General features: G+C 46.0%; 1 protein-coding gene across 2 annotated transcripts in view; it reads right to left on the bottom strand.

The window, feature by feature from the left end:
- LOC145347624 (choline transporter-like protein 3) overlaps positions 1 to 26489 on the bottom strand; it is a 105256-nt gene that overhangs the window by 59500 nt on the left and 19267 nt on the right. For both annotated transcript variants that reach the window (XM_080195263.1, XM_080195264.1), the window contains exons 3-6: positions 19350 to 19492; positions 11909 to 12045; positions 6789 to 6882; positions 3895 to 4064 (exon numbers count right to left, since the gene is read on the bottom strand). In XM_080195263.1, coding sequence (XP_080051389.1) covers positions 3895 to 4064; positions 6789 to 6882; positions 11909 to 12045; positions 19350 to 19492 — 544 coding nt within the window. The remainder of the gene's footprint in view (positions 1 to 3894; positions 4065 to 6788; positions 6883 to 11908; positions 12046 to 19349; positions 19493 to 26489) is intronic.

The following is a 26489-nucleotide window of genomic DNA, read 5'->3' as shown; positions in this document are numbered from 1 at the left end:
ATGGCTTGTCCCAGTTTGAATTATGTGGGGGTGGGGGGTAGGGGGGGGAGGTGGGGTGGAGGTGGGAGGTGGGAGAGCAGAAGTGAATTAACCCAATTTGTTTCCCAGGAGTGTAAAAAAACAATCATATCTGACATTGAGCCAAAGGAGCAGAAATTAACACAGGTCAACAGAAACCTGTCTCTAAAGTGGAGCATAGCAAAAAAAGCGGCGAGACAAAGTTTAGAAGATATAGGAGCTGAGTGAGGCCATCGGCCCATTGAGTCCACTCCACCAGTCAACCATGGCTGATTTGCTCCTCAATCCTATTTTCCTGCCTCCTCCCCATAACGCTTCAACCCATTACCAATTAAAAGTCTGTCTAACTCCTCCTTAAATTTACTCACTGTCCCAGCATCCAGCATACTCTGGGGTGGAGAATTCCACAGGTTCACAATCCTCTGGAAGAAGTAGTTTCTCTTCAACTCTGCTTTAAATTTGTTACCCCTTATCCTAAGATAATGACCAAGGTTTAAGGAGTTATCCTAATAAGGACAGCTAGGTCAGTTAGTGGAAAATATGAAATTAATTGCAACATTGATGTTGATTTTATATCAGAGCTGTAAAGCTGCAGAGGGGAAAGTTAGAGCATTAATGCGAATTTACAACCTCATTTCTGTAATGATCTTTGATGCCAGCAGAGGGGGCATGTTTGCATCTAGTCAATCTGGGGACCACTCACTGGTACAGCCCAGTGCACCAGCCACTGGCACATCCAGTGCACCAGCAATTGGCATGGCCCAGTGCTCCAGCCACTCGCATGACCTAGTGCGCCAGCCACTGGCATGGCCCAGTGCGCCAGTGACTGGCACGGCCCAGTGCACCAGCCACTGGCACGGCCCAGTGCACCAGCCACTGGTACAGCCCAGTGCACCAGCCACTGGCACAGACCAGAGCACCAGCCACTGGCATGGCCCAGAGCGCTACCCACTGGTACAGCCCAGCGCACCACCCACTGGCACAGCTCACAGCACCAGCTGTTGGCACACCCCACTGGCATGGCCAGTGCACCACCCACTGGTACACCCGAGTGAAACAGACACTGGCACATCCCAATGTACCACCCAGTATAGACTAGGGTGGGTGGGTGTGAATGTTTACAAGGTGAGATGGGTGGGGGTGGGTGGGGGTGAGGGAAGGACAGGTCAGAGTGGGTGGGGTGGGGATGAGGGTGGAGTGGGGGGAGGTGGTCATGGTCAGTTTCTGGGTTTAGGGTCTGTGTTTGGAAACTGGTAGCTGATTGGCTGTTGAGCATTTCCTATTTGTCTTACCTAATCCAGGAAATAAACAGCTGAACCTTATCTTCTTTTGAAAAGTAAGATTTCTTACTGCTAGTAAAATGTTTTATGTGTTGGGATCATTAGTGAGGTTTCTCACTACTTGGAGAAGTTTATGAATAGTATTAATTGAATTTAAATTCCACCAGTTGGTGTGATTGCCATTATTGCCATGTCCCCAGCTTTCTCCGCCATCTGTGAAAAAACAGATACGAGTAGCAAAGAGGGAGTACGATAAGAGACTGGCAGCCAATGGGCGGCACGGTAGCACAGTGGTTAGCACTGCTGCTTCACAGCTCCAGGGACCTGGGTTCGATTCTCAGCTTGGGTCATTGTCTGTGTGGAGTTTGCACATTCTCCTCGTGTCTGTGTGGGTTTCCTCCGGGTGCTCCGGTTTCCTCCCACAGTCCAAAGACGTGTGGGTTAGGTTGATTGGCCATGCTAAAAATTGCCCCTTAGAGTCATGAGATGCATAGGTTAGAGGAATTAGCAGGTAAATATGTAGGGATACGGAGGTAGGGCCTGGGTGGGATTGTGGTAGGTGCAGACTCAATGGGCTGAATGGCCTCCTTCTGCACTGTAGGGTTTCTATGACTCTAATGTAAACGGAATCCCATAGTCTTCTATAGGCTCATAAGTAGTAAAATGGTGGTAAAAGGACAAAGGGTCAATGAGGGACCAAAAAGTGATGGAGACAGAGTCCATAGCTGAGGTATTAAGTGAATACTTTGCACCTGGCTTTACCAAGGAAGACGTAAAGAGAGGGTTAAAATACAAGAGCAGGGATGTACTTCTGAGGCTGTATAAGGCTCTGGTCAGATCCCATATGGAGTATTGTGAGCAGTTTTGGGCCCCAGATCTAAGGAACCATGTGCTGGCCTTGGAAATGGTCCAGAGGAGATTCACAAGAATGATCCCTGGAATGAAGAGCTTGTTGTATGAGGAACGGTTGAGGACTCTGGGTCTGGGAGTTTAGAAGATGAGGAGGGTTCTTATTGAAACTTACAGGATACTGTGAGGCCTGGATAGAGTGGACATGGAGAGGCTGTTTCCACTAGTAGGAAAAACTAGAACCAGAGGGCACAACCTCAGACTAAAGGGACGATCCTTTAAAACAGAGATGAGGAGGAACTTCTTCAGCCAGAGAGTGGTGAATCCGTGGAACTCTTTGCCACAGAGGGCTGTGGAGGCCAGGTCATTGAGTGTCTTTAAGACAGAGATAGACAGGTTCTTGATTAATAAGAGGACCAGGAGTTATGGGGAAAAGTCAGGAGAATGGGGATGAGAAAAGTATCAGCCATTGAATGGTGGAGCAGACTTGATGGGCCGAGTGGCCTAATTCTGCTCCTATGTCTTAGGGTCTTATGATGCTACCCAGGCCATGGTGAAAGAGGAGGCAATTCTAACAATAAAACAGTTTATGTTTGATCAGGAAGTGGGCTTGGATAGGCTGAATGAACGTAAAGTTGATAACACACCAGGGCCGGATGAGGTGTATTCAAGGATAATGAGAGAAATGAGGGTGGAAATTGCAGAAGCCCTGGTCATAATTTCTCAGTCTTCCTGAGACACAGGGGAGGTACCAGAGGATTGGAGAATTGCAAATATTACCTACTGTTCACAGAAGTTACTAAAGTGCCCAGCAACTATAGGACAACCAGTTTAATGTTGATGGTGGGGAAACTTTTTGAAAAAACAATTCAAGACAAAATTAGTAATCACTTTGACAAATGCAGATTAATTAAAGACATCCAGCATTGATTTCTGAAGGGAAAATCATGTTTCAATTACTGGAGTTTTTTGAAGAGAGATGATAAGAGTAATGCTGTTGATGTGGTGTACATAGATTTCCAAAAGACATTTAATACAGTGCCACACACAGACTTGTGAGCAAAGGAATAAAAGGGACAGCAGCAACTGTTCCATCCAGTGTCATGGCCCACTCACCCAGTGCCATGGCCCACTCACCCAGTGCCATGACCCACTCACCCAGTGCCAGTGCCATGACCCACTCACCCAGTGCCATGGCCCACTCACCCAGTGCCAGTATCATAACCCACTCACCCAGTGCCATGGCCCACTCACCCAGTGCCATGACCCACTCACCCAGTGCCAGTGCCATGACCCACTCACCCAGTGCCATGACCCACTCACCCAGTGCCAGTATCATAACCCACTCACCCAGTGCCATGGTCCACTCACCCAGTGCCATGGCCCACTCACCCAGTGCGATGACCCAACCTGCAATGCACCCAGCCTTTCACAGATAATCTGTTAATGAAGAGTTACAGCCCATTTGTAACATAAAAAAACATTATAACATGTCACCAGTGGGCCATGTCTGTTGCTGCTTCTAAACCTTGCGTTGCTTCAACATTGGACAATTGGCCAGATTGCAATACATGATAACAGAGTCTACATGGCCTTAATAATTGCTCCATCAGTCTCACTATTATTGGTTGGTCACCCTGCACAGGGTGTCTCTAACACACCTTTCCCTGCTGTCACCAAGGACAACCTTCTCTAAAGTTAGGGCAGTTAGACATTAATCCAGTTCCTAGCAGAGAACAATCTTTACCTACTGCGAAAAAGCTGAGTCCTATAATGTATTCTTTGTTCGCCATGACGCCACCAATGACGCGCTGGAAGAAGTCACTCTCCTTGACCACGTTAATAAGGACAGTGAGAAAGTGGGAGTAGCAGGCAGGGCTCCGGGGAACACAGCGATTGAAGAGTGGGAATGACTTGCTAGGAGAAGAAAACGGTTCAATCGTAAATAACAAACACGTCATTGTGTAAAGAAGGAACAAACTGACATCAATATGGTGCCTTTCATAATGTGGGTATGCCGGCGTTGGACTGGCGTAAACACAGTAAAAAGTCTGACAACACCAGGTTTTAGTCCAACCTATTTATTTGATAATATACTCGCAAGCTTTCGGGTTAGCCCCTTCGTCAGGTGAATGGAGAGTTCTGGCCTCAGACAGAGCATATAAAGCACAGACAGTTTAGAGATTACTGATTAGAATGCGAATCCTTACACCTAACCTGCTGTTCAAGACCTGAAGTGGCTGATAATGTGAGTGGAAGGAGCACTGATCACAGTTTAAAGAGATGTGTATTGTCTCCAGACAGTACAGTAAGTGAGGTTTTGCAAACCCAGGCAAGTCACGGGGGTTACAGATAATGCGACATGAACCCAAGATCCCTGTTGAGACCGTCCTCATGTGTGCGGAACTTGGCTATCAGTCTCTGTTCAGCGACTCTGCGCTGTCGTGTGTCGTGAAGGCCGCCTTGGAGAATGCTTACCCGAATGCTTGACCTTCGGGTAAGCATTCTCCAAGGCGGCCTTCACGACACACGACAGCACAGAGTCGCTGAGCAGAAACTGATCGCCACGTTCCGCACACATGAAGATGGCCTCAACCCGGATCTTGGGTTCATGTCACACTACCTATAACCCCCACCATTTGTCCTGGGCTTGCAAAATCTCACTAACTATCTTGGCTTGAGACAGTTCACATCTCTGTGATTATCCCTCTCTCCACTCACACTGTTTGTACCTGTAAAGATTTGATTACCTGTAAAGACTTGCATTCCAACCATTATCTTGCAATTATGTCTCTGTCTATGTATGCCGTGTTTGTGAAACCTACTTCTCCACTCACCTGATGAAGGAGCAGCGCTCCGAAAGCTTGTGATTCCAAATAAACCTGTTGGACTTTAACCCAGTGTTGTGAGACTTCTTACCATGCCCACCCCAGTCCAATGCCAGCATCTCCACAGCATAACGTCATAATATCATAGAATCCCTACAGTGCAGAAAGAGACCATTTGGCCCATCGAGTCTGCACCAACAACAATCCCACCCAGGCCCTAACCCCGTAACCCTAAGGGACAATTTACAATAGCTACTCAACCTAACCCTTTGGACTGTGAGAGGAAACTGGAGCACCCGGAGCACCCTAATGGGATTGAGGGTTATAGATAGGGCTGGTAGGTAGGAATATGATCAGTGCAACTTGTGGGCCGAAGGGCCTGTTTGTGCTGTAGTGTTCTATGTTCTAAACCCACACAGACACGAGGAGAACGTGCAAACTCCGCACAGACAGTGACCCAAGTTGGGGATCGAACCCATGTCCTTGGTGCTGCGAGGCAGCAGTGCTAAACAGTGTGCCACCGTGTGCAGTCACTGTTGGAATGTGAGAGAATGGCGCAAAGCAACTGAGCACAGCAAGCTCCCACAAACATCAGAGGCAAGGGAGAAGAGAATGTGTTCTGATGGTGCTGACTGAGGGTTGAATATTGGCCAGGACAAGAGTGTTGCAGCATTCTTCACGTTTGCCCGAGAGGAACTCACTTTACCGTCATATCTGAAAGGACGCACCTCCGACAGTGTAGCACTCCCTCGGTGCTTGACTAATCGGTCAGCTTGGATTCTGCGTTTAAGTCTCTTGAGTCGAACTGAACACCAACCTTCTGATTTGGATCGGAGAGTGTTACTCACTGAAGGACAAGGAAACTTGTTTTCACAGAGACACATCCAAACTTTGTTTAATAATAAATTCAAAAAGTACGGATGAGATAGTTGATGGGGTAACAATAAATACAGATGTGTGAATCCCTCTTTGGGAGGTCATTACCCTCGTCCCACTAAAGCATTAATCCCTTTTCAAGTCATCTTTAGGTGGCACAGTGGTTAGCACTGCTGCCTCACAGCGCCAGGGACCCCGGTTCAATTCTGGTCTCCGGTAATTTTCTGTGTGGAGTTTGTACATTCTCTCCCTGCGTTTGCGTGGGTTTCCTCCGGGTGCTCCGCTTTCCTCCCACAATCCAAAGATGTGTGGGTTAGGCCATGATAAATTGCCCCTTAGTGTCAGGGGGACTAGCTAGGGTAAACGGGATTATGGGATAGAGCCTGGGAGGGATTGTAGTCGGTGCAGATTCGATGGGCTGAATGGCCTCCTTCTGCACCGTATGATTGCATGATTCAATGTGTGGGTTAGGTTGATTGGCCATGATAAATTGACCCTAGGGTCAGGGAGATTAGCAGGGTAAATGAGGGTTACGGGAATAGGGTCTGGGTTGGCACAGACTTGATGGGCCGAATGGTGTCCTTCTATACTGTGGGGATTCTATGATTTCTAATGTGCACTTCACATATTTCCTTGAATAATTATTCAGTATAATCTATGCAAACTTATTGTTCCCATTCATTTATTGAACAAATGGAATGGCACAAAGGCTCCACTGTGCAGATAATCAACAAGTTCATACAAGAGAGCATTGACTCTGAATCACTCTTTATTACAGGGATATAAACTGGCACAAGATAACTTCAAAAGGTCTAATCACAGGGGACTGTATCAAGGTACAATGAAATACATGGCTTCAGCTTGTCTAGGCAAGATATGCTTCTCCGAATGGTAAACAGATCCACATTGAGAGCCATAATTGATGGAATAAACTCACCTTGGGGGGACCGGTAACTGGGGACAGAAGCGAGCTGCTTTAGAAGGCTCTGTGTAATCAGAGACGTTTAAACTGTACAAACATAAATAGGAACCTGAGCAGGAACACAAAGATCAGGTTAATCACAGCAGGAAGCTGGGATCAGAAACTCAGATTAAGAATGCAGCTTTTGAATGTTTGATCAGTAAAACAAGACTGTGTTGCTATTTTACTTCTCCCCACACTGGGGCAGAGCTTTGCTGTTCATGTTTGGTATAGTGAATCACAAATAACATTGGCAAATCGACAGACCTTTAGAAACCTCCAGATGTACACACAAGCATGCATACACATATATACACACACACACACACACAAACATACACATGTAACTGTGCATACACACACACACACACACACACACACACACACATTCGATTTTCAAGTTTGCTGATGGCACCACCAAAGTAGGTTGGATCTCAAACAGAAATGAGACGGAGTACAGGAAATAAGTAGAGAAGTTGGTGAATTAGTGGGATGACACTAATTTCTCTCTCAATGTCAGTAAAATGAAGGAGTTAGTCATCGACCTCAGGAAGTGTAGTGGAGGACATATCCCTCTCTACATCAACAGGAATGAAATGGAAATAGTCAAGAGCTTCAAGTTTTTAGGTGTCCAGATCATCAACAACCTGTTCTGGTCCCCCCATGCTGGCCCTATAGTTAAGAAAGCCCACTAACGCCTCTAATTTCTCAGGTGACTGAGGAAATTTGGCATGTCCGCTACGACTCTCATCAACTTTTACAGATGCACCATAGAAAGCATCCTTTCCAGATGTATCACAGCTTGGCATGGCTCCTGCTCTGACCAAGACTGCAAGAAATTACAAAGGATTGTGAATGAAGCCCAATCCATCACGCAAACCAGCCTCCCATCCATTGATTCTGTCTACACTTTCCGCTGCTTCGGAAAGCAGCCAGCATAATTAAAGACCCCATGCACCCGGACATTCTCTCTACCACCTTCATCTGATGGGAAAAAGATACAAAAGTCCGAAGTCACACACCAACCAGCTCAAGAACAACTTCTTCCCTGCTGTCATCAGACTTTTGAATGAAACTAAAGACAGTAGGACTAGGGGGCACAGCCTCAAGATAAAGGGGAGGCGGTTTAGAACGGAGTTGAGGAGGAACTTCTTCACTCAAAGGGTGGTGAATCTCTGGAATTCTCTGCCCGTTGAAGTGGTGGAGGCTGCCTCGCTAAATATTTTTAAGAAGCGGGTTGATGGGTTTTTGATAAGAGAAGGGATTGAGGGTTATGGGGAGAGGGCGGGAAAGTGGAACTGAGCCACGACAGATCAGCCATGATCTTATTGAATGGCGGGGCAGGCTCGAAGGGCTAGATAAGAACAAAGAACAACACAGCACGGGAAACAGGCCCTTCGGCCCAACGAGCCCGCGCTGCCGTCCCATTGTCTCAGTGACCTATTCATGATTTTAGTCTACGCCTAATGTGCGAGGATTATCCAATATAGGGACAATTTGTTACCCAATCAGCCTAAAAGCACATCTTTGGGATGTGGGAGGAAACCGGAGCACCCGGAGGAAACCCACGCAACCACGGGGAGAACGTGCAAACTCCCACAGACACAGGCCCAAATCCATGTGTCCGCACAGCAACAGAAATAGTCTCTGAGCTGTCATGTTGCCCTCGAGATGGTCCAGTTTAAGCACACTAACGACATGAAGCAATAGGCAACTCCCGAAGCAACGTCCAAGAGCAGCCCACTACAACCTGCCGCATGCATGCCCCTTGCTGGTCAACAAGGTGGACTTAAATGCCTGTGGAGACAAAAAATTCATTATTAAACAGGCAAAGACTGTAACATCCCTGAGGCAAAAAACGTAATCCCAAGCCTACAATGTTTAGTAAGGCCTGCTATATCCCCCTATACGTAGACTGCTCATGTGGCTGTCTAAATGTCTCTTAAACAACCCTAGCGTGCCTGCTTCCACCACCTTACTCGGCAGTGCATTCCACACCCCCACTACCCTTTGTGTGAAAAACTGCCCTCTAATATTTGTCTTATACCTAGCCCCCCTCACCCTAAGCCCGTGACCCCTCGTTCTATCCATTTCTAATAGTGGAAAAAGCTTACCACCATTTACTCTATCTATCCCCTTCATAATCTTATAAACCTCTATTAGATCCCCCCTCAGCCGACGTCTCTCAAGGGAAAACAGCCCAAGTTCGTTCAATCTTTCCTCGTAAGACAGCCCTTCCATACCAGGCAGCATCCTGGTAAATCTCCTCTGCACTCTCTCCAGGATCTCTACATCCTTCCGGTAGTACGGCGACCAGAACTGGACGCAGTACTCCAAGTGAGGCCTAACCAACGTTCTATACAACTGCAACATCAGACTCCTACTCTTATATTCTATACCCCTTCCCTTATTGGGACATCCTCGGCCTCTTCCCTTACCTGTACCCTCTCCTTCACTTTAGACCCCGTAATGTCACCTACCCTCGCACCCTCCCCCCCCCCCAATTAGTTTAAAGCCCTGTCTACAGTCCTCTTTACTCTATTCGCCAGCACTCTGGTCCCAGCACGGTTCAGACCAACCCCATCCCGCCCAAACAGGTCCCACCTACCCCAATACTGATGCCAATGCCCCATAAATTCAAACCCATTCCTCCCACACCAATCCCTGAGCCACCCATTCACTTCCTTAATCCTTATTCCTTAATCTCGGTGAAGCCTCAACGGCCTCCCTTCACTTCAGCGGGTTCGGGCCACTAGCTCCCTGCAAGTGGGGAGCTATACTTAACCCAGATGGATTGAGCCAGTTCTGGCAGGTGAGGAGGTGCTTGTGGGCCCACTAATGACTACTTTAAATGTTAAAATTAAAATTTAAATAAATTATGCAACCCCTTGCCAGAAATTGGTGCAAAGCTGATGGCACCGGAAATCTGGCTGCCAGAGACTCGCAGAGACCTTGGCGTCCAATGGGGAGCCTGCGAAACAGCCTCCACTTGAGTCTCCCAGCCCGTGTGCTACAAAAGCAGCGCAGCTGGCTGGGAGAATCGCTCCCATACCTCTGATGAAATGTGGAATAAAGGGCAATGGGGAGCAGGCAGGAAAGTGGAGTTGAAGCCAGATAAGATCAGCTATGATCATGTTAAACGACAACACAGTTCAAAGGGCTAAATTGCCTACTCCCACTCCTAATCCCTATGTTCCTATGAACCATGACACAGATAATGTACCCATTAACCATAATCTCATTGAATGGTGGAATAGGCTAAAGGGGTTGAATGACTTTCCTATGTAGTGAAAAGGTTTAAGCTAATTTTTTTACCATTTTAGCTATAATAGAGTGCTTGTTATGTTAATAAAAAGGAAATAAGTAAAATCAGTTGTCAAATCCCAGGCCACTTGTCTGCTTATACAAGGTTCTGTTCGCTCTAGTACCTAGTTGTCAATATTATTTCACATTATGTGCATTACTATTGCAAAGATATATATATTAGAATAACAGATGTGATCATGATGGCCTACTCCTGCTCCTATTTCTTATGTTCTTATGTTCTTATGTTCTTATGTTAAGTTGATCTTTCTCTACACTCTAGCTATGACTGTAACACTACATTCTGCACTCTCTCCTTTCCTTCTCTATGAATGGTATACTTTGTATAGTGCGCAAGAAACAATACTTTTCACTGTATACTAATACATGACAATAATAAGTCAAATCACACACATGCACTATGCACACACACAGACAAACACACACCACACATGCACAAACACACATGCACACACACTGTGCATAAACACATGATGCACACACAGATGTATAAGCAACACACATAATCATGCATGCACAGACATCATGCACAAATAGACGATGCATACGCACAGATACACGCAACACACAGACACTGCAGACTTTAAAAATAGAATATAGATACTGGTATCAGGTAATTATTGGTGTGGGGTGGAAGGTTGTCGCAGAGTTAGAAGCACAAAAGGTGGTTATTCAGCTCACTGAGTTGGAGTTGGCTCTTGTCTGACTGGAAGCAGTGTGTAGCCACTTCTAATCGCTTCCAATCAGATACTGAAACAGGTTTTTGTGGCAGGGATGTATAACTGAGTGTATCTGGTTACAATCTATTTGAAAGCTGACTTTCTAGTTCATCCACTGAAATTTCAGTGCTCGTGTTTACATTTGCTGATGTGAAAAAAACAAAATCTATTCTTTCTTTTGCCCCTTTCGACAGCAGAAAAGTTGTGATAAGCACAATAACCATGCTAAAAACATGACTACAGTTCCTGATCACTCACCAGAGTACAGTACTGTACTGTTACAATCTGATTTTCAAATTCCGCCCCAGGTTTGCTTTTTATTGCTACTAGCTAGTTGAGCAGGGTGGTACAAGATAAAACAATCTGTATCCAGGTTAAAGGCCAATAGAACAACAGCATCACTGGGTATCACGGAATCCTACTGTGCAGATGGAGGCCCTTTGGCCCATTGAGTGTGCCCCACCATAACCCACTTAGGCCCTATCCCCATAACCCCATTTTTAGCATTGGCCATTTCACCTAACTTGCACATCTTTGGACTGTGGGAGAAAACCGGAGCACCCAGACGAAACCCATGCAGGCACGGGGAGAACGTGCAAACTCCACACAGACAGTGACCCGAGGTCAGAATCGAACCGGGGTCCCTGGCGCTGTGCGGCAGCAGTGCTAACCACTGTGCCACCGCATTGCATCTTTCATAACAAAAATGTTGCGCTAAATTGTCAGGTGAGTGGCAAACCTGGGTTATCTTTTGTAACAGACACATTTTGCAAACATTTTCTGTTGACTTTTGATAGCTCCATTTCCTAAACTTCACACAATCTTGAATCCTGGCAGGATTTCCCCCAGAGATTAATGAGAGGAGGTGGTTGAGGCAGATAGCATGGATACAATTAAGGGAAAGTATGAGAAGGGGGGAAACAATCGATGGACGTGTTGAAATGCAGACATGAAGTAAAGACAGTGGAAGGAGATTGATGTGGTTGAATGGCATAGGGCAGCTAGACTGAGTGAGCTGTTTATTTGCTGTAATTTCTATATAACTGGACTTACCATTGGACTCTGCAAAATGTTTCAACTCTTCCAGCCCATTCAACTCCTCTTGAGGACAGTCAGACACACAAATAGACAAAGAATTTATTTTATGGTTCGTAATGTCCACAGTGCAGGCGTTCAGAAAGAATACATGTCTGTTTGGAGACAAAACATTTCATTAATGTCTGTTAAAAAGCATTTTTAGAATCCAGGCCAGACTTACAATTAACTTCCTGTCAATGAGTGAGCTTTTTAGCACACGGTTTGTTGAGTCTAATAATTGGTTTCATTGACACATTGAATCCCTTCAGTGCAGAAAGAGGCCATTCAGCCCATTGAGTCTGCACTGATTCTTACCCAGGCTTACTGCAAACCCCATGTATTTACCTTGCTAATCCCAACCTATATATCGTTGGACACTAAAGGGCAATTTGCCGTGGCCAATCCACCTAAATTGCAAATCTTTGGATATTAAGAGGAAACCGGAGCACCTGGAAGGAACTCACACAGATATGGGGTGAAGGTGCAAAATCTATACAGGCAGTCACCCAAGGCCAGAATTGCACCTTGGTCCCTGGTGCTATGAAGCATGTGTGCTAACCACTGTGCCACTCCAAAGACATAGACATGCTTGCTGTCAATAGTAATGATTACATCACGTCAAGTCAAAGACCACCCTGATATTGGCACACACCCGGCAGGAAAAGTTCCTTACAACAGTCTGGGGTACTGTGGTAACTAAAGAATATCTAGGGGCACAGTTTGAAGGAATTGCAGAGTGACCACATGTTGTCCGCTGGGGCCTCAGCTCTTTGCTACTCTGAATTCAGAGATTGTCCCCTTCAAAGTTACTGTTCAAAGAGATTCCGTTCTAACAGAAAACTTTTATCTTTCATATTTTCAACCATCAAGGATCATCAAAATTAGAGATCTTCAGTCTGTGGTTTTTTTCCACAGGCTGATACTTGTACAATCCAGCTACAACTCTCACCAACTTTTACAGATGCACCATAAAAAGCATTCTTTCTGGTTGTATCACTGTTTGGTATGGCTCCTGCTCTGACAAAGACCACAAGAAACTACAAAGGGTTGTGAACGAAGCCCAGTCCATCCATTGACTCAATCTACACTTCTTACTACCTTGGAAAAGCAGTCAGCATAATCAAGGACCCCACGCACATTCTTCCACCTTCAGGAAAAAGATACATAAGTCTGAGGTCATGTACCAACCCACTCAAGACCAGTTTCTTCCCTGCTGACATCAGATGTTTGAACGGACCTACCTCAAATTAAGTTGATCTTTCTCTACACCCTAGCTATGCCTGTCATATTACATTCTGCACTCTCTCCTTTCCTTCCCTATGAACGGCATGCTTTGTCTGTATAGCATGCAAGAGGCAACACTTTGCACCGAAAACTAATACACGTAACAATAATAAATCAAGTCAAATCAAATCACACACACACCACACACACTCTACGCACCCACACACCGCACTCTCTCCTTTCTTTCTCCCCTATGTACTCTATGAATGATATGCTTTGTCTGTATAGCGTGCAAGAAACAATGCTTTTCACTCTATCCCAATACATGTGACAATAATAAGAACATAAGAACATAAGAAATAGGAGCAGGAGTAGGCCATCTAGCCCTTCGAGCCTGCTCCGCCATTCAATAAGATCATGGCTGATCTGAAGTGGCTCAGTTCCACATTCCCGCTTTCTCCCCATAACCCTTAATTCCCTTGTCTGTCAAAAACCTACCTACCCGTGTCTTAAATATATTTAGCGAGGTAGCCTCCACCACTTCAACGGGCAGAGAATTCCAGAGATTCACCACCCTTTGAGTGAAGAAGTTCCTCCACAACTCTGTTCTAAACTGCTCCCCCCTTATCTTGAGGCTGTGCCCTCTAGTCCTGCTGTCCTTTCTAAGCGGGAAGGATCTCTCTACCTCTACCCTATCCATCCCTTTCATTATCTTGTATGTCTTTATCCATCCCCCCTCATCCTTCTAAACTCCAACGAGTACAGACCCAGTCTATTTAGTCTCTCTTCATAGTCTAACCCCCTCATCTCTGGTATCAGCCTAGTGAACCTCCTCTGCACTCCCTCCAAGGCCAAAATATCCTTGCGCAAGTGCGGCGACCAAAACTGCACACAGTACTCCAGCTGCGGCCTCACCAGTGCCCTGTACAGTTGCAGCAAGTCCTCCCTGTTTTTATATTCTATCCCCCTCGCTATAAAGGCCAGCATCCCATTCGCCTTCTTGATCACCTGCTGCACCTGCAGACTGGGTTTTTGCAACTCATGCAGAAGGACCCCCAGGACCCTCTGCACCATGGCATGCTGCAGCTTTTCGCCCTTTAAATAGTAATCCCTCCAACTATTATTCCTGCCAAAGTGGATAACCTCACACTTGCTAACATTGTACTCCATCTGCCAGGTCCTCGCCCACTCGCTCAGCCTATCCAGATCCCTCTGCAGACTTTCCACACCCTCCGCACAATTTGCTTTTCCACTCATCTTTGTGGCATCAGCAAATTTCGTTACCCTACACTCAGCCCCCTCCTCCAGATCATCTATATAAATGGTAAATAGCTGAGGCCCCAGCACTGATCCCTACGGCACTCCACTAGTCACCAACCGCCAATCAGAATAGCACCCATTGATACCAACTCTCTGCCCCCTATTAGACAACCAATCCTCTATCCACGCTAACACCTTACCCCCAACTCCAGGCCCCCTAACCTTCTGAAGCAACCTTTTGTGCGGCACCTTATCAAACGCCTTTTGAAAATCAAGAAACACCACATCCACCAGTTCCCCTCTGTCTACTGCACTAGTCACATCCTCATAGAAATCCAATAAATTCGTCAAACACGATAATAATAATTCAAATCAAATCAAAGGCATGAGAGAGCAGAGCACCAGGGGCACAGTGTAAGGTTGCAAAAACACATAGCAGGGTTAAGAGGTGGAATTTATCTAAGTCAGTGCCAGCTGTTGGGGGAAGAAGGTGTAAATCAAAGCCACATTCAACTCCACAGGAAGTGTGGTGCTTCTTATGTAAACCCTGCACCTATCATGGCCAGTTGTAGAACAGGTTTGGTTGCTGGGATGTGAAGGAGACGGGAAAAACCTTGCAAAATGGGATCAAGAAGGCTGGAATGCTAAATACATATTTTCTAAAGTGATCACATAACTGCAAAGAAAAATGATTTTTCCACCTTCAACACCAGCACAAATTTATCTCTTCATCCTCTTCACTCTGAAGGCTTTGAGTGCTGGCTGGGGTTATATTATTAAATGTATCGATCATCTCTGGTGCCTCACGTTCTCTTCAGGCCGTCAGAGTGTTGAACACTGTTGAAAGTTTTGAGGCTGATCCTGACCCAATTGAGTCCTGACTGGGGCTATTCATGGGCATCGGTGGAGATAGAACATAGAACATTACAGCACAGTACAGGCCCTTCGGCCCTCGATGTTGCGCCGACCTGTGAAACCAATCTGAAGCCCATCTAACCTACACTATTCCAATATCATCCATATGTTTATCCAATGACCATTTAAACACCCTTAATGTTGGCGAGTCCACTACTTTTGCAGGCAGGGCATTCCACACTCTTACTACTCTCTGAGTAAAGAACCAACCTCTGTCATCTGTCCTAGATCTGTCATCCCTGGGTCTGTGGTGGTGGCATTGCTACAGATCACTTGGGAAATCTGAGTTGCTGTAGCAACAGGCATGTTGTAGCCTGGAGCTATGGATCGTGACAGTAGAGGCTACAACGTTCCATCGCATGGCTGATCAGGAATCTCTTCCACTCCTACCACCTGACAGTGGCATGTGTTGGAAGAATTTGCAGGTTGATATCAACCTGTTTGGGCAGGATTGTACCAGCCCTTTTAACATCTAGGCTGGGTACTTAGAGTTGTGGTCAAACATGAGATTTTCCCGACTCAGTTGGTTTAACCATCCAAGTCACCATGGAGGTACAGTCATCAGCACTGCTATCACAAAATGCCAGGGACCCCGGTTCGATTCTGGCCTTGGGTGACTGTGTGGAGTTTGCACGTTCTCCCCATGTCTGTGTGGGTTCTCTCTGGGTGCTTCCTCCCACACGCTAAAGATATGCAGGTTAAGTAGATTGGCAATGCTAAATTGCCCCGCAGTGTCCTGAGATGTGTTAATTAGAATGATTAGTCATGGTAAATGCGCAGGGTTACGGGGATAGGGTAGAGGATGGGCCTGGGTAAGAACTCTGTCAGAGAGTTGGTACAGACACACTGGGCTGAATGGCCTCCTTCTGCACTGTAGTGATTCTATGGCTTGAACATTGAAAGGTCAGCAAAATGCAAAGTTAACTCTTCACAAATTTTGACCAACCCGCTGAGGTGCTTCCCAACGCTTTGTTTCTATTTTGGGCATTATCTGAAATATTTTGCTTTTCGGGATCAAGTCTCTCTCACTTGGACACAAAAACTCACCGCAGGAGAAGGAAATAGATTCTCAGCAAGTCTCAAGGGACTCATGGTTTATTATCTTCATTATTCTTCACAAGATCAATTCCACTCACAGCCATCCATTTGTGAGGCACACAACTTGACATTTGTTCACCTTCCCCATTCCGTCCATATTACCTTCTGCCCAGCCTCACCCTTAAAGTCCTTTGAGACATCCTTTTGTTAGTGAGGGGGACTGCAGAAATGCCAGTTGCTACAACAATAGACCTTGATTTAAAATCAGAGTCAAGCTGCCTGGTTTATATTTTCAAACAATGCTTGGCAGTTAACTGTCAGTCACTATTAACTGGTGCATTCTTTACGACAACACTTCTACCAATCAAAATCCACTTGACAGCTAATCAGCTGTCTCTCCTCAAACAGTATAAAGTTGCTGTTTCCACTGACATTGATATTCTTGCAATTGTCCCGATGAGTGCAAGATGAAAAGATTCGACAAAATATCTTTTTTCAACAACACTAAAATCTCTTCACTCCTGCTCCTTCAATAGCTTGTTCATCCTAAGCTAAGGGTGGATAATGATTAATTTCAGGAACAAAGGTTATTATCCAATAGGCACATCAATAACACTTAAATATCGACAATTCTCTGGACTGAGCATACTAACAATGCTTCTGCTGGGAAAATTTTGTTTGAGGGAGTGATCAGAAATAAAAACTGCCTCAACATCAACTGTGGTGTAAGCTGAGCTCAATAGCAGCACTGGTACCTTGGAGTGGGAAGGTTGTAGGTTCAAGCTTGACTGTAGAACTTGGAATACATGATGTGCAAGAACTAGGGAGTGGCGACACTGGGGAACTAATGTCGATTGGGATAACGTTACAGGAAAGGGTATGGAGAATTTTTGAACTTTGTTCAGGAGCACTTCCTTGAGCAGTGTGATCTCAACCCAACTGGGAAGGAAGCATTGCTGAATCTGGTGCTGGGATGAGGTGGATAAAATGGACTAAATAAGAGGGGGGGGCAGTTTAGATCAGAGTTGAGGAGGAACTTCTTCACTCAAAGGGTGGTGAGTCTCTGGAATTCTCTGCCCATTGAAGTGGTAGAGGCTACCTCGCTGAATATATTTAAGTCATGGGTAGATAGGTTTCTGATAGACAGGGGAATTAAGGGTTATGGGGAGAAAGCGGGAAAGTGGAACTGATCCACTTAAGATCAGCCATGATCTTGTTGAATGGTGGGGCAGGCTCGAAGGGCTGGATGGCCTACTCCTGCTCCTATTTCTTATGTTCTTATGTAAATCTCTATGGGGGGCATTTGGGTAAGAGTGATCATTGCACTACATAAGGTTTAGATTATTAATGGTGAAAAGCAAGGAACAATCTAATATAGAGCTTCCAAATTGGAATAGGGCTAATTTGAATGTGATGAAAAGGCATCTAGCCGAGGTAAAATAGAACCAGAGACTGAGGAAAAACAATAACTGAATGATGGGTGATCTTAAGCAAGAAATGATTCAGGCACAAGCGAGATACATTCCAAAAAGGGCAAAAGGTAAGGGTACTGTGATGACTTCAGCCAGGCTTGCTAGAGTATGGACTATCTGATGGGTTTTAATTGATGGTTAAATCAGGGAGCCTCATGCTCCCTATTTAAAGCAGGTATGTCAGACTCCCAGCCTGCATTCAGCAGGGAGCAACTGGAGAGCTGACTGTGCACAGATGCGTGATGTAAATAAAGTAACTTGGTGATGGGGCTTTTCGCCTCTGTGGAGTTATTACAGGTACCAAAAAAGCCAGTTCATTCCTCAATGGGATCACAAATAGAGGTTTTACTTATAGGAATCATTCCTGGACTGTGGTGTACAATATCAAATTGTGGATAAACTACACTGCCTGCAGGATTAATGGATCATTTCAAAGCAATACCAACAATAACAGATCTCTTTACCAGAGCAATTTCAATTCACTCTACACCATGGATAGGCACACTCTTACCTCAATACCCTTTACCAAAACATTTTAATACCACAAATATTCTGAAGAAAGGTCTAACTTATTTGCTGACAATAAGCTTTGAGCTGAACTCTTAGGATAACAATCTTTTTAGGTTCTTGCTGGAACATGAAGGGCAGCACAGTGGCACAGTGGTTAGCACTGCTGCCTCACAGCGCCAGGGACAAGAAATCGATTCCTGGCTTGGGTCACTGGCTGTGCAGGGTCTGCACATTCTCCCTGTGTCTGCGTGGGTATCTCCCGGGTGCTCCGGTTTCCTCCCACAGTCTGGAAGACGTGCTGGTTAGGTGCACTGTCCATGCTAAATTCTCCCTCTATGTGCCCGAACATTCGCCGGAGCGTGGTGACTAGGGATTTTCACAGTAACCTCATTGCAGTGTTAATGTAAGCTTCTGGTGATACTAACAAATAAACTTAAAGATGAAGTGGAGTGACTTCCCTTCAAATATAAATGCTTTCTAACCCCTCACGTCTCTGCTTATGCCCAGAGTAGAGGCATGAGAAGTGATGGGTTTCTCACAAGCTACACTCTTTGCTGCAGCTTTCTTTAGATAAATGCAAGCCATGGATACCAATGCCACTGGTTTGCTCACTAACAGTTTGCCTTAAAACGTCCGACTTTCTATCAGTGAAAACATGCCAATCTTTCTGATTCACCCTTACCTTCCACATTCCCCACTCATGGACAAACAATCGAGTCTTAGCTGTTCAAATAATAAAAGCAAATTACTGCAGATGCTGGACAAAGGGTCACCTGGACTCGAAACGTCAGCTCTTTTCTCTCCTTACAGTTGCTGCCAGGCCTGCTGAGATTTTCCAGCGCTTTCTCTTTAAGTTTCAGTTGTTTGATTGGCCAGCGCTAACCCTTTGTCAACCACCTTCTTGTGTGTTTGTAAAACACCACGTGCAAAAAGAGAGTAATCCACCATCAAATATAAACAGTACGTCCGCACTGGTAGATCTTTTAAAAGGTACCTACTTTCTGCTGGTCATGTCTTGTCCTGACAGCGAAGCCCCCTTAATGGGAGAGTTTTTCTTTCCACAGATGTTCCCAAAGCTGTCATACCCAAAGATGAGTCGTTCTGCGGAACCGACTGTCACAGCATAGCCAGCAATGAACATCTGGGTGGAGAGAACAAACAACCGCTGTCAATAAAGAGGAAGAAGCAATTGTTCAAAAAACATCTGAAGCTCCAAATAATGTTCTAAAATTGACTATATTATAATCATCAGTTGGGAGGCACAGTGACACAGTGGTTAGCGCTGCTGCCTCACAGCACCAGGGACAAGGGTTCCATTCCTGGCTTGGGTCACTATCTGTGTGGAGTTTGCACATTCTCCCCATGTCTGCGTGGGTTTCCTCTGTGTGCTCCAGTTTCCTCCCACAATCCACAGATGTGTGGGCTAAGGGGATTGAACAGAAAGAAACCCCACAACACCAGTTTGAAGTCCAAACAGGTTTATTTGTAGCAAAAACCGCAAGCTTTCGGGACAGCCTGCCCCTTCGTCAGGTGGCTGGGCGTCACTATATCATGACTAGGTGGATTGGCCATGCTAAATTGCTCCTTGGTGTCAGGGAGTCTAGCTGGGGTAGAGGTATGAGGTTACAGGCTTAGGGTCTGGATGGGATTTTGGTCAATGCAGACTCAATGGACGAAATGGCCTCTGTCTGCACTGTATGATTCTATAATTCGACGTACTATTTGTTTTATCCTTACCATTATATTTCCCCTTAAGAGTTCTGCAATTGTACTCCCCACCCCCGCCAACCCGTAGTCCTACAGAAGAGTTGGGGTTCATTGAAGTGATATTACCCCTTTGGACAAAGCAGCAAGATTTTTTTTGTGGTTCCAGATGTAAGAACAATTAGAATTGGGGCGGCACGGTGGCACATTGGTTAGCACTGCTGCCTCATAGTGCCACAGAGCCGGGTTCAATTCCCGGCTTGGGTGACTGTCTGTATGGAGTTTGCACATTCTCCCCATGTCTGCGTGGGTTTCCTCCAGGTGTTCCGGTTTCTTCCCACATTCCAAATATATGCAGGTTAGGTGGATTCGCCTTAGCATCAGGGAAACTAGCTAGGGTAAATGTATGGGATGATGGGGATAGGTCCTGGGTGGGATCATGGTTGGTGCAGACTCGATGGGCTGAATGGTCTCCTTCTGCACTGTAGGATTCTATGATCTAGAATTGTGTCTCAACACATTATAAAGTATTTTATCTGCAGTGCAATCAGAATTGCAACATTGTTTTTTATTTTCCAAAGCAAACATTGTCAAAGAACTTTGGATGTCAGGCTTGGGTTGAAAAGTGGCATCTGCACCACACAAGTGCCAGACAATGACCAGCTCCAACAAGGAATGGTCTAACTAACATTCAATGGCATTACCATCGCTGAAGTCCTCACCATCAACATTCTGTGGGGAGGGATCACAACTAACCAGAGATTTAACTGGACCAGCCACAGAAATACTGGGTGGAATTTTCCCATTCCGCCTGCCACGGGAATTGTAGTTGGGCAGGACACGGACCACACAAAGATCTCTTGGCCTCGGGTGGGATTTTCCGGTCTTAGGGCGAACACGGCCAGAAAATCGTGCCCCACTGTGCTTGTAGGAGCAGGTCAAAAGCTGGGAATTCTGCAACGAGCAGCTCCCACCTTAGTTCCCCTGTCCCTACACCGACAAGGCACAAGTCAGGGGTTTTTGATTTGATTTGCTTTAATTTATTATTGTCAAATATATTGACATACAATGAAAAGTATTGTTTCTTGTGCCCTATACAGATAAAGCATACTATTCATTGAGTACATAAGGGAGAAGGAAAGGAGAGAGTGCAGAATATAGTGCTACAGTAATGGTTAGGGTGTAGAGAAAGATCAACTTAATATTAGGCAGATCCATTCAAAAGCCTGATGTCTGCAGGGAAGAAGCTGTTCTTGAATCGGTTGGTATATGATCTTAGATTTTTATATCTTTATCCCGACAGAAGAAGGTATATATCCAGGGTGCGTGGGGTCCTTGATTATGCTGGCTGCTTTTCCAAGGCAGCAGGAAGCATAGATGTGTTTGAATACACTCCACTTGCCTGAATGAATTTGACAACATTTTGGAAGCTTGACATCATCCAAGACAAAACAGCCCACTTGACAGGTTACCCAGCCATTAACTTAAGCATTCAGCATCAACACATCACGTCAGCAGTGTGTACCATCTCCAAGATGCATTGCAGCAACTCACCAAGGCTTCTACTGTGTCACCTTTATTCCCCAAAACATGCTTTATTTATAAGAAATCTGCAAGAACATTACAAACATTCCAAAATGACTATCACGCAAAAAACAATAGTATTCAGGTTCTTTACATACAGCAAGCAACAACACTCTGTGGGATGCTGCAATACAATCAAAGAAACATTGCACACATTTTACAAGAGTCCTTACAATTGGAGAAAAGATATTTAAGGTTTAGAAGAGTAAGAGATGATCTCATAAAACCTTATAAAATTCTCACAGGGTTAGACAGGGTACATTCAGAAAGAATGTTCCCGATGGTGGGTGAGTCCAGAACTAGAGGTCAGAGTTTGAGGATAAGGGGTAAACCTTTTAGAACGGAGGTGAGGTGAAATTTCTTCACCCAGAGAGTAATGAATGTGTTGAAGAGACCACCACAGAATGTAGTTGAGGCCAAAATGTTGTCTGGTTTCAAAAAGAAATTAGATATAGCTCTTGGGGCTAAAGGGATCAAGGGATATGGGGACAAGTTGGGGGGGGGGGGGGGGTCAGGATATTGAATTTGATGATCAGCCATGATCATAATGAATGGAGGAGCAGACTCAAAGGGCTTTTACTTTCTATGTTTCTAAAGGTCACCTACGTAGAACAAGTTGCACTCCGAGGTGCTTCAGTACAAATGAGATACATGTAATATTCACTGTATGAGTACAGTGAGTCATTCAGGAGGGAGGAGGTTCTGCTCCCTTTAGGCCACTGTAATTGAAAGCACTTCGAGAGTAACCTTTGGTTTCTACTGTAGCACCTTCTGATTAACCGCTAATACCTGGGAGAGTAAACATAGCAGACGCATATGACCATCACCACCTGAAATTTCCCCTCTAAGTCACACAACAGCATAAACAATTACTCATGCCACACACACTGCGGCTTTTCACGAAGACTGCACACCACCAACTTCTCAACAGTGGTTAGAAATGGGTGACAGATTTTGACTTCACCAGTGACACCAACATGAATGGTTACAAAAACCAAATGAGTTAGTTTGGCAGTGTCGTCACTGTTGTGTGAACAGATACATAACAGGTGGCAGGGTGGCACAGTAGCTAATAGTGCTGCCTCAAAGCACCAGGGACTTGGGTTCGATTCCGGCCCTGGGTGATTGTCTGTGTGGAGCTTGCACGTTCTCACCATGTCTGTGCGGATTTCCTTCGGGAGCCCCGGTTTCCTCCCACACTCCAAGGTTGTGCAGGTTAGATGGATTGGCCATGATAAATTGCCCCTTAGTGTCTCAAGATGTGTAGGTTAGGGGGATTAGCAGGGTAAATACATGGGGTTACGGGGATAGGGTCTGGGTAAGGTGTCCTGTCGAAGTGTCGGTGCCAACTGGATGGGCCAAGGGATTCTATGAAATTCAACAAACATGGCAGTGCACAGTAAGGTCCTACACCCCACGCTGACTTGAAAATATATTGCCATTCCTTCACTGTCACTGGATCAAAATCTTGGAACTGTGGATGTACCTACACCTCATGGACTGCCGCGATCCGCGAAGGCAGCTCACCACCAACTCCATGAAAGAATAATAAAAAAAACAGCAATTCAGATAAACGCGCAGTTATTCTGTTTTTGGTGGTGTGGGTAAAGGAAGGAAATGTGTCTGGGGCAAGGAGAATTCCCTCCTCTTGAAGTATCAGAGCTTGTGGATCAGAAACTGGATTCTGCTATTCAGTGGTGAACCCACAATTGGCAAATCTTGCAGATGACTCATGGGTCCTGCAGTCTGCTGAAGTATTAATTCTTGCTGCTTTGTGCATTTAATTGCTCAAGCTGTGTTTAAAATTCCTTCAAGACGTTCGAGACGCAAGTAAGTAAACCACAACTGCTGGCTGAGTGACAGACAAATCCATCAAACTGCTTGGAACCATAGCAAACATGATTCAAAAGAAAAACACAATTTAACAAGTGTTAGCAGATGCCACAGACATAGCTGTCAGCTAACTGTGTTCAGAACAACCCAGGAATTCTAGTGGGCGAACTTTCGGTGGGGGTGGAGAGAGGTATTTGCTTACACTGCCTTAGGTATGGGGGTGTGTGTGTGTGGTGGAAATTTATTACGGGGCTTTGGCGAGTGCTCAGAAATAAGGTTTTGTTTTTATTTATTAGTGCCACAAGTAACACTGCAATGAAGTCCAAGCATCTGCTAACACTTGTTAAATTGTGTTCGGGTACACTGGGGGAGTATTTAGCACGGCCAATGCACCTAACCAGCACGTCTTTCGTAATGTGGGAGGAAATCAGAGCACCTGGACAAAACCCATGTACACAGGGGGAGAATGTGCAGACTCCACACAGACAGTCACCCAAGCTGGGAATCGAACGCAGGTTCCTGGCGCTGTGAGGCAGCAGTGTTAACCCACTGTGCCACCGTCAAGGTACAAAACTGAAAATGTTGCCAGACTTTCACTGGAGTTCTGTGGCCGATTGTTTCTAGGAGACCAGACTCGTAAATTTTAAATGCACATTCCGCCTGGAATAACCAATGCTCTTTGCAATGCTGGATTCAAAACACATTTGGTCATCTCTTGTGTAACAAACTGAGAGAAATATATGATGTAGGGCATGATTTTATCATCTGGCAATCAGTGCAGCAAGCTGGGAAAATCTGCTAAAAATCTGATTTGCACCCACTGTGAAACGGTTTGCTCTCTGTAAAGTGACCAATGGCCTATACATCCAGGCAGGCAATTATATCCACTTCAGTGTGGGCTGGGCCTAACAGGGTGCCCGGGCTGTAGGCTTCACTGCCATTGCCAGGACGCCCCATGTGTGGGGCTATAGATGGCACACACATTGCCCTGTGGGCCCCGTATGATTAAGGGGTGCCCTTCATTAACAGGTAGGGGTTCCACTCACTTAAGGTTGAGATTGTGTGTGTGAGCGCATTCTGAACATCATGCAGGCCTGCGCACAGCACCCAGTCAGCGGGCATGACATCTGCATCCTGCAGAGGGCAGACATTCCTGGGATCTTTGAGGAGTACCCCAGGCTGCCAGGATGGCTCATGGGGAACAAGTGCTACCAACTGCAGTCATAGCTGGTGACGCCAGTGCAGAGGCCCCAGACTGATGCGTCGCCGCTATAATGAAGCCCAGGCTGCCACCCGGTTCATTGTTGAGTGAGGCACCAAGCTCCTGAAGATGCAATTCCACTGCTCTGGTGGCACACACTCCAGTACAGCCCTGTGCCGCTTCAGCGTGGTCTTCTGTGCCCTCCACAACTTGGCACGGCAGCAGGGGGACATCCTGGAAGAGGAAGAGGAGGCCCGGGGTGAAGCTCCTGAGGAGGAGGCCCAGGAGAATGTGGAGGACAAAGCGGAGGAGGAGCTGGAGGATGGAGGAGGGGCAGCTGCAAGGGTCCAGTAGGGCAAGACGATGAAGGATGCCCTCATTGTCACAAGGTTCTCCCACTAGGAGGCATGGTGTCCTGCAGCTCCAACCCCCCAACCTGGCACACTGGCAGCACCCACTGAAAACCTTCACACTGCCAACTGGGCTGTGGGCAGTGCTGGGGTGAGGTCTGAAGGAGTGGGGGCATGGCAAGGGCAGGGCCACGATGGGAGAAGACAAGGGGGAGCTCCATCAAGATACTCTGCATCAGGAGTGGTGGAGATAGGCATCAGCCTGATTGGCGCTGGGCTGGGGTGGGCGGCGGTTGGAGATTGGCATTGGCTGGATCAGCACAGGCCAGGGGAGCAGTGCCGGGGGAATGACCGGAGACGTGCACCCTGTGTCTACACAGTGCACTGGGAGATCTGGGAGCCTGTGCAATGGTGCCCCTAGAGGTCAGCAACCTGGCAAGAATATGTTCACTCCCTCACCCTGCTGGCGAGAATCACATTTGGGCTCTTTTTTTCTAAGTGCTGTGCAATTGCATCTGGGAGCTCCCCCCAAAAAAAAAAATCGATGCAATTCTCTCCTGTTTTCATGCTCATTCAGCACTTGGATTTTTTTTTTTGGTAAGATTATCCTCTTAGAAATTTTGGTGGGGAAATTCCACCCATAATGTAACATGCCCGTCCATTAGTAACCAAATAGATTATACACCTGGCCCTTTTACCACTTAAATTTCCAGTGGGCAGAGGGAAGAGCGAGGTTGCCATCCAGTGCCCAGGGATAAGCACTCTCGTTACATTGCTATTGTGATACCAGGGCCAAGATCCAATGACTGAGTGGGCTAAGGGGAAAAAGCAGATAAATATATATTGGAGTGAAAGAAGCCAATGAATGAGCCAAAAAAATATACAAAGATCGTTAAAGTTGGTGGTTTGAAGGGAACTAAAGAGATAACCACAATAATGTTTCCATTGGAGCTTTAGGCTACCTGACATGGAAGTGTCTAAAGTTCAGACCCACTCCAGATGCACTGCTCCATTTGGCCACCAGTGGTGCTATTGAGCTGCGAGCATTTTTGAGGATGAAGATCGGGAGAAAGTTACAATTCGTTTATTTTCCGCTCAGTTGCTAGATTTGAAGCTGCATTTTTCTAAAAGGCCAGAGCCTTTCCAAATTAGTAAAGGCTTCCTGGGTAGCCCACTGGAATGCAAATCCAATTAGTTTTAGGATCGCGGTGAATTCAACCCCTTGTCTTCAGATAATGACCACAGTCTGTGCCCCCCCTCATTCTACTTATTTCTTATGCTGTGTTCCGAGGGCAGTTGACCTTACTATAAACACAGAACACGGGGTAGATAGTTCAGGGTTGCAATGATATGATATGTGTTGGGTATTCTGTGTGGAGTTTGCACATTCTCCCCGTCTCTGCGTGGGTTTCCTCCGGGTGCTCCGGTTTCCTCCCACAGCCCGGAGATGTGTGGGTTAGGTTGGT

Source organism: Carcharhinus amblyrhynchos, chromosome 9 (assembly GCF_965287045.1).
Source record: "Carcharhinus amblyrhynchos chromosome 9, sCarAmb.v2.hapA, whole genome shotgun sequence".
Taxonomy (NCBI): Eukaryota; Metazoa; Chordata; class Chondrichthyes; order Carcharhiniformes; family Carcharhinidae; genus Carcharhinus; species Carcharhinus amblyrhynchos.
The sequence above is the reverse complement of the archived record's forward strand: the minus strand, read 5'-3'. Positions and strand labels throughout refer to the sequence as shown.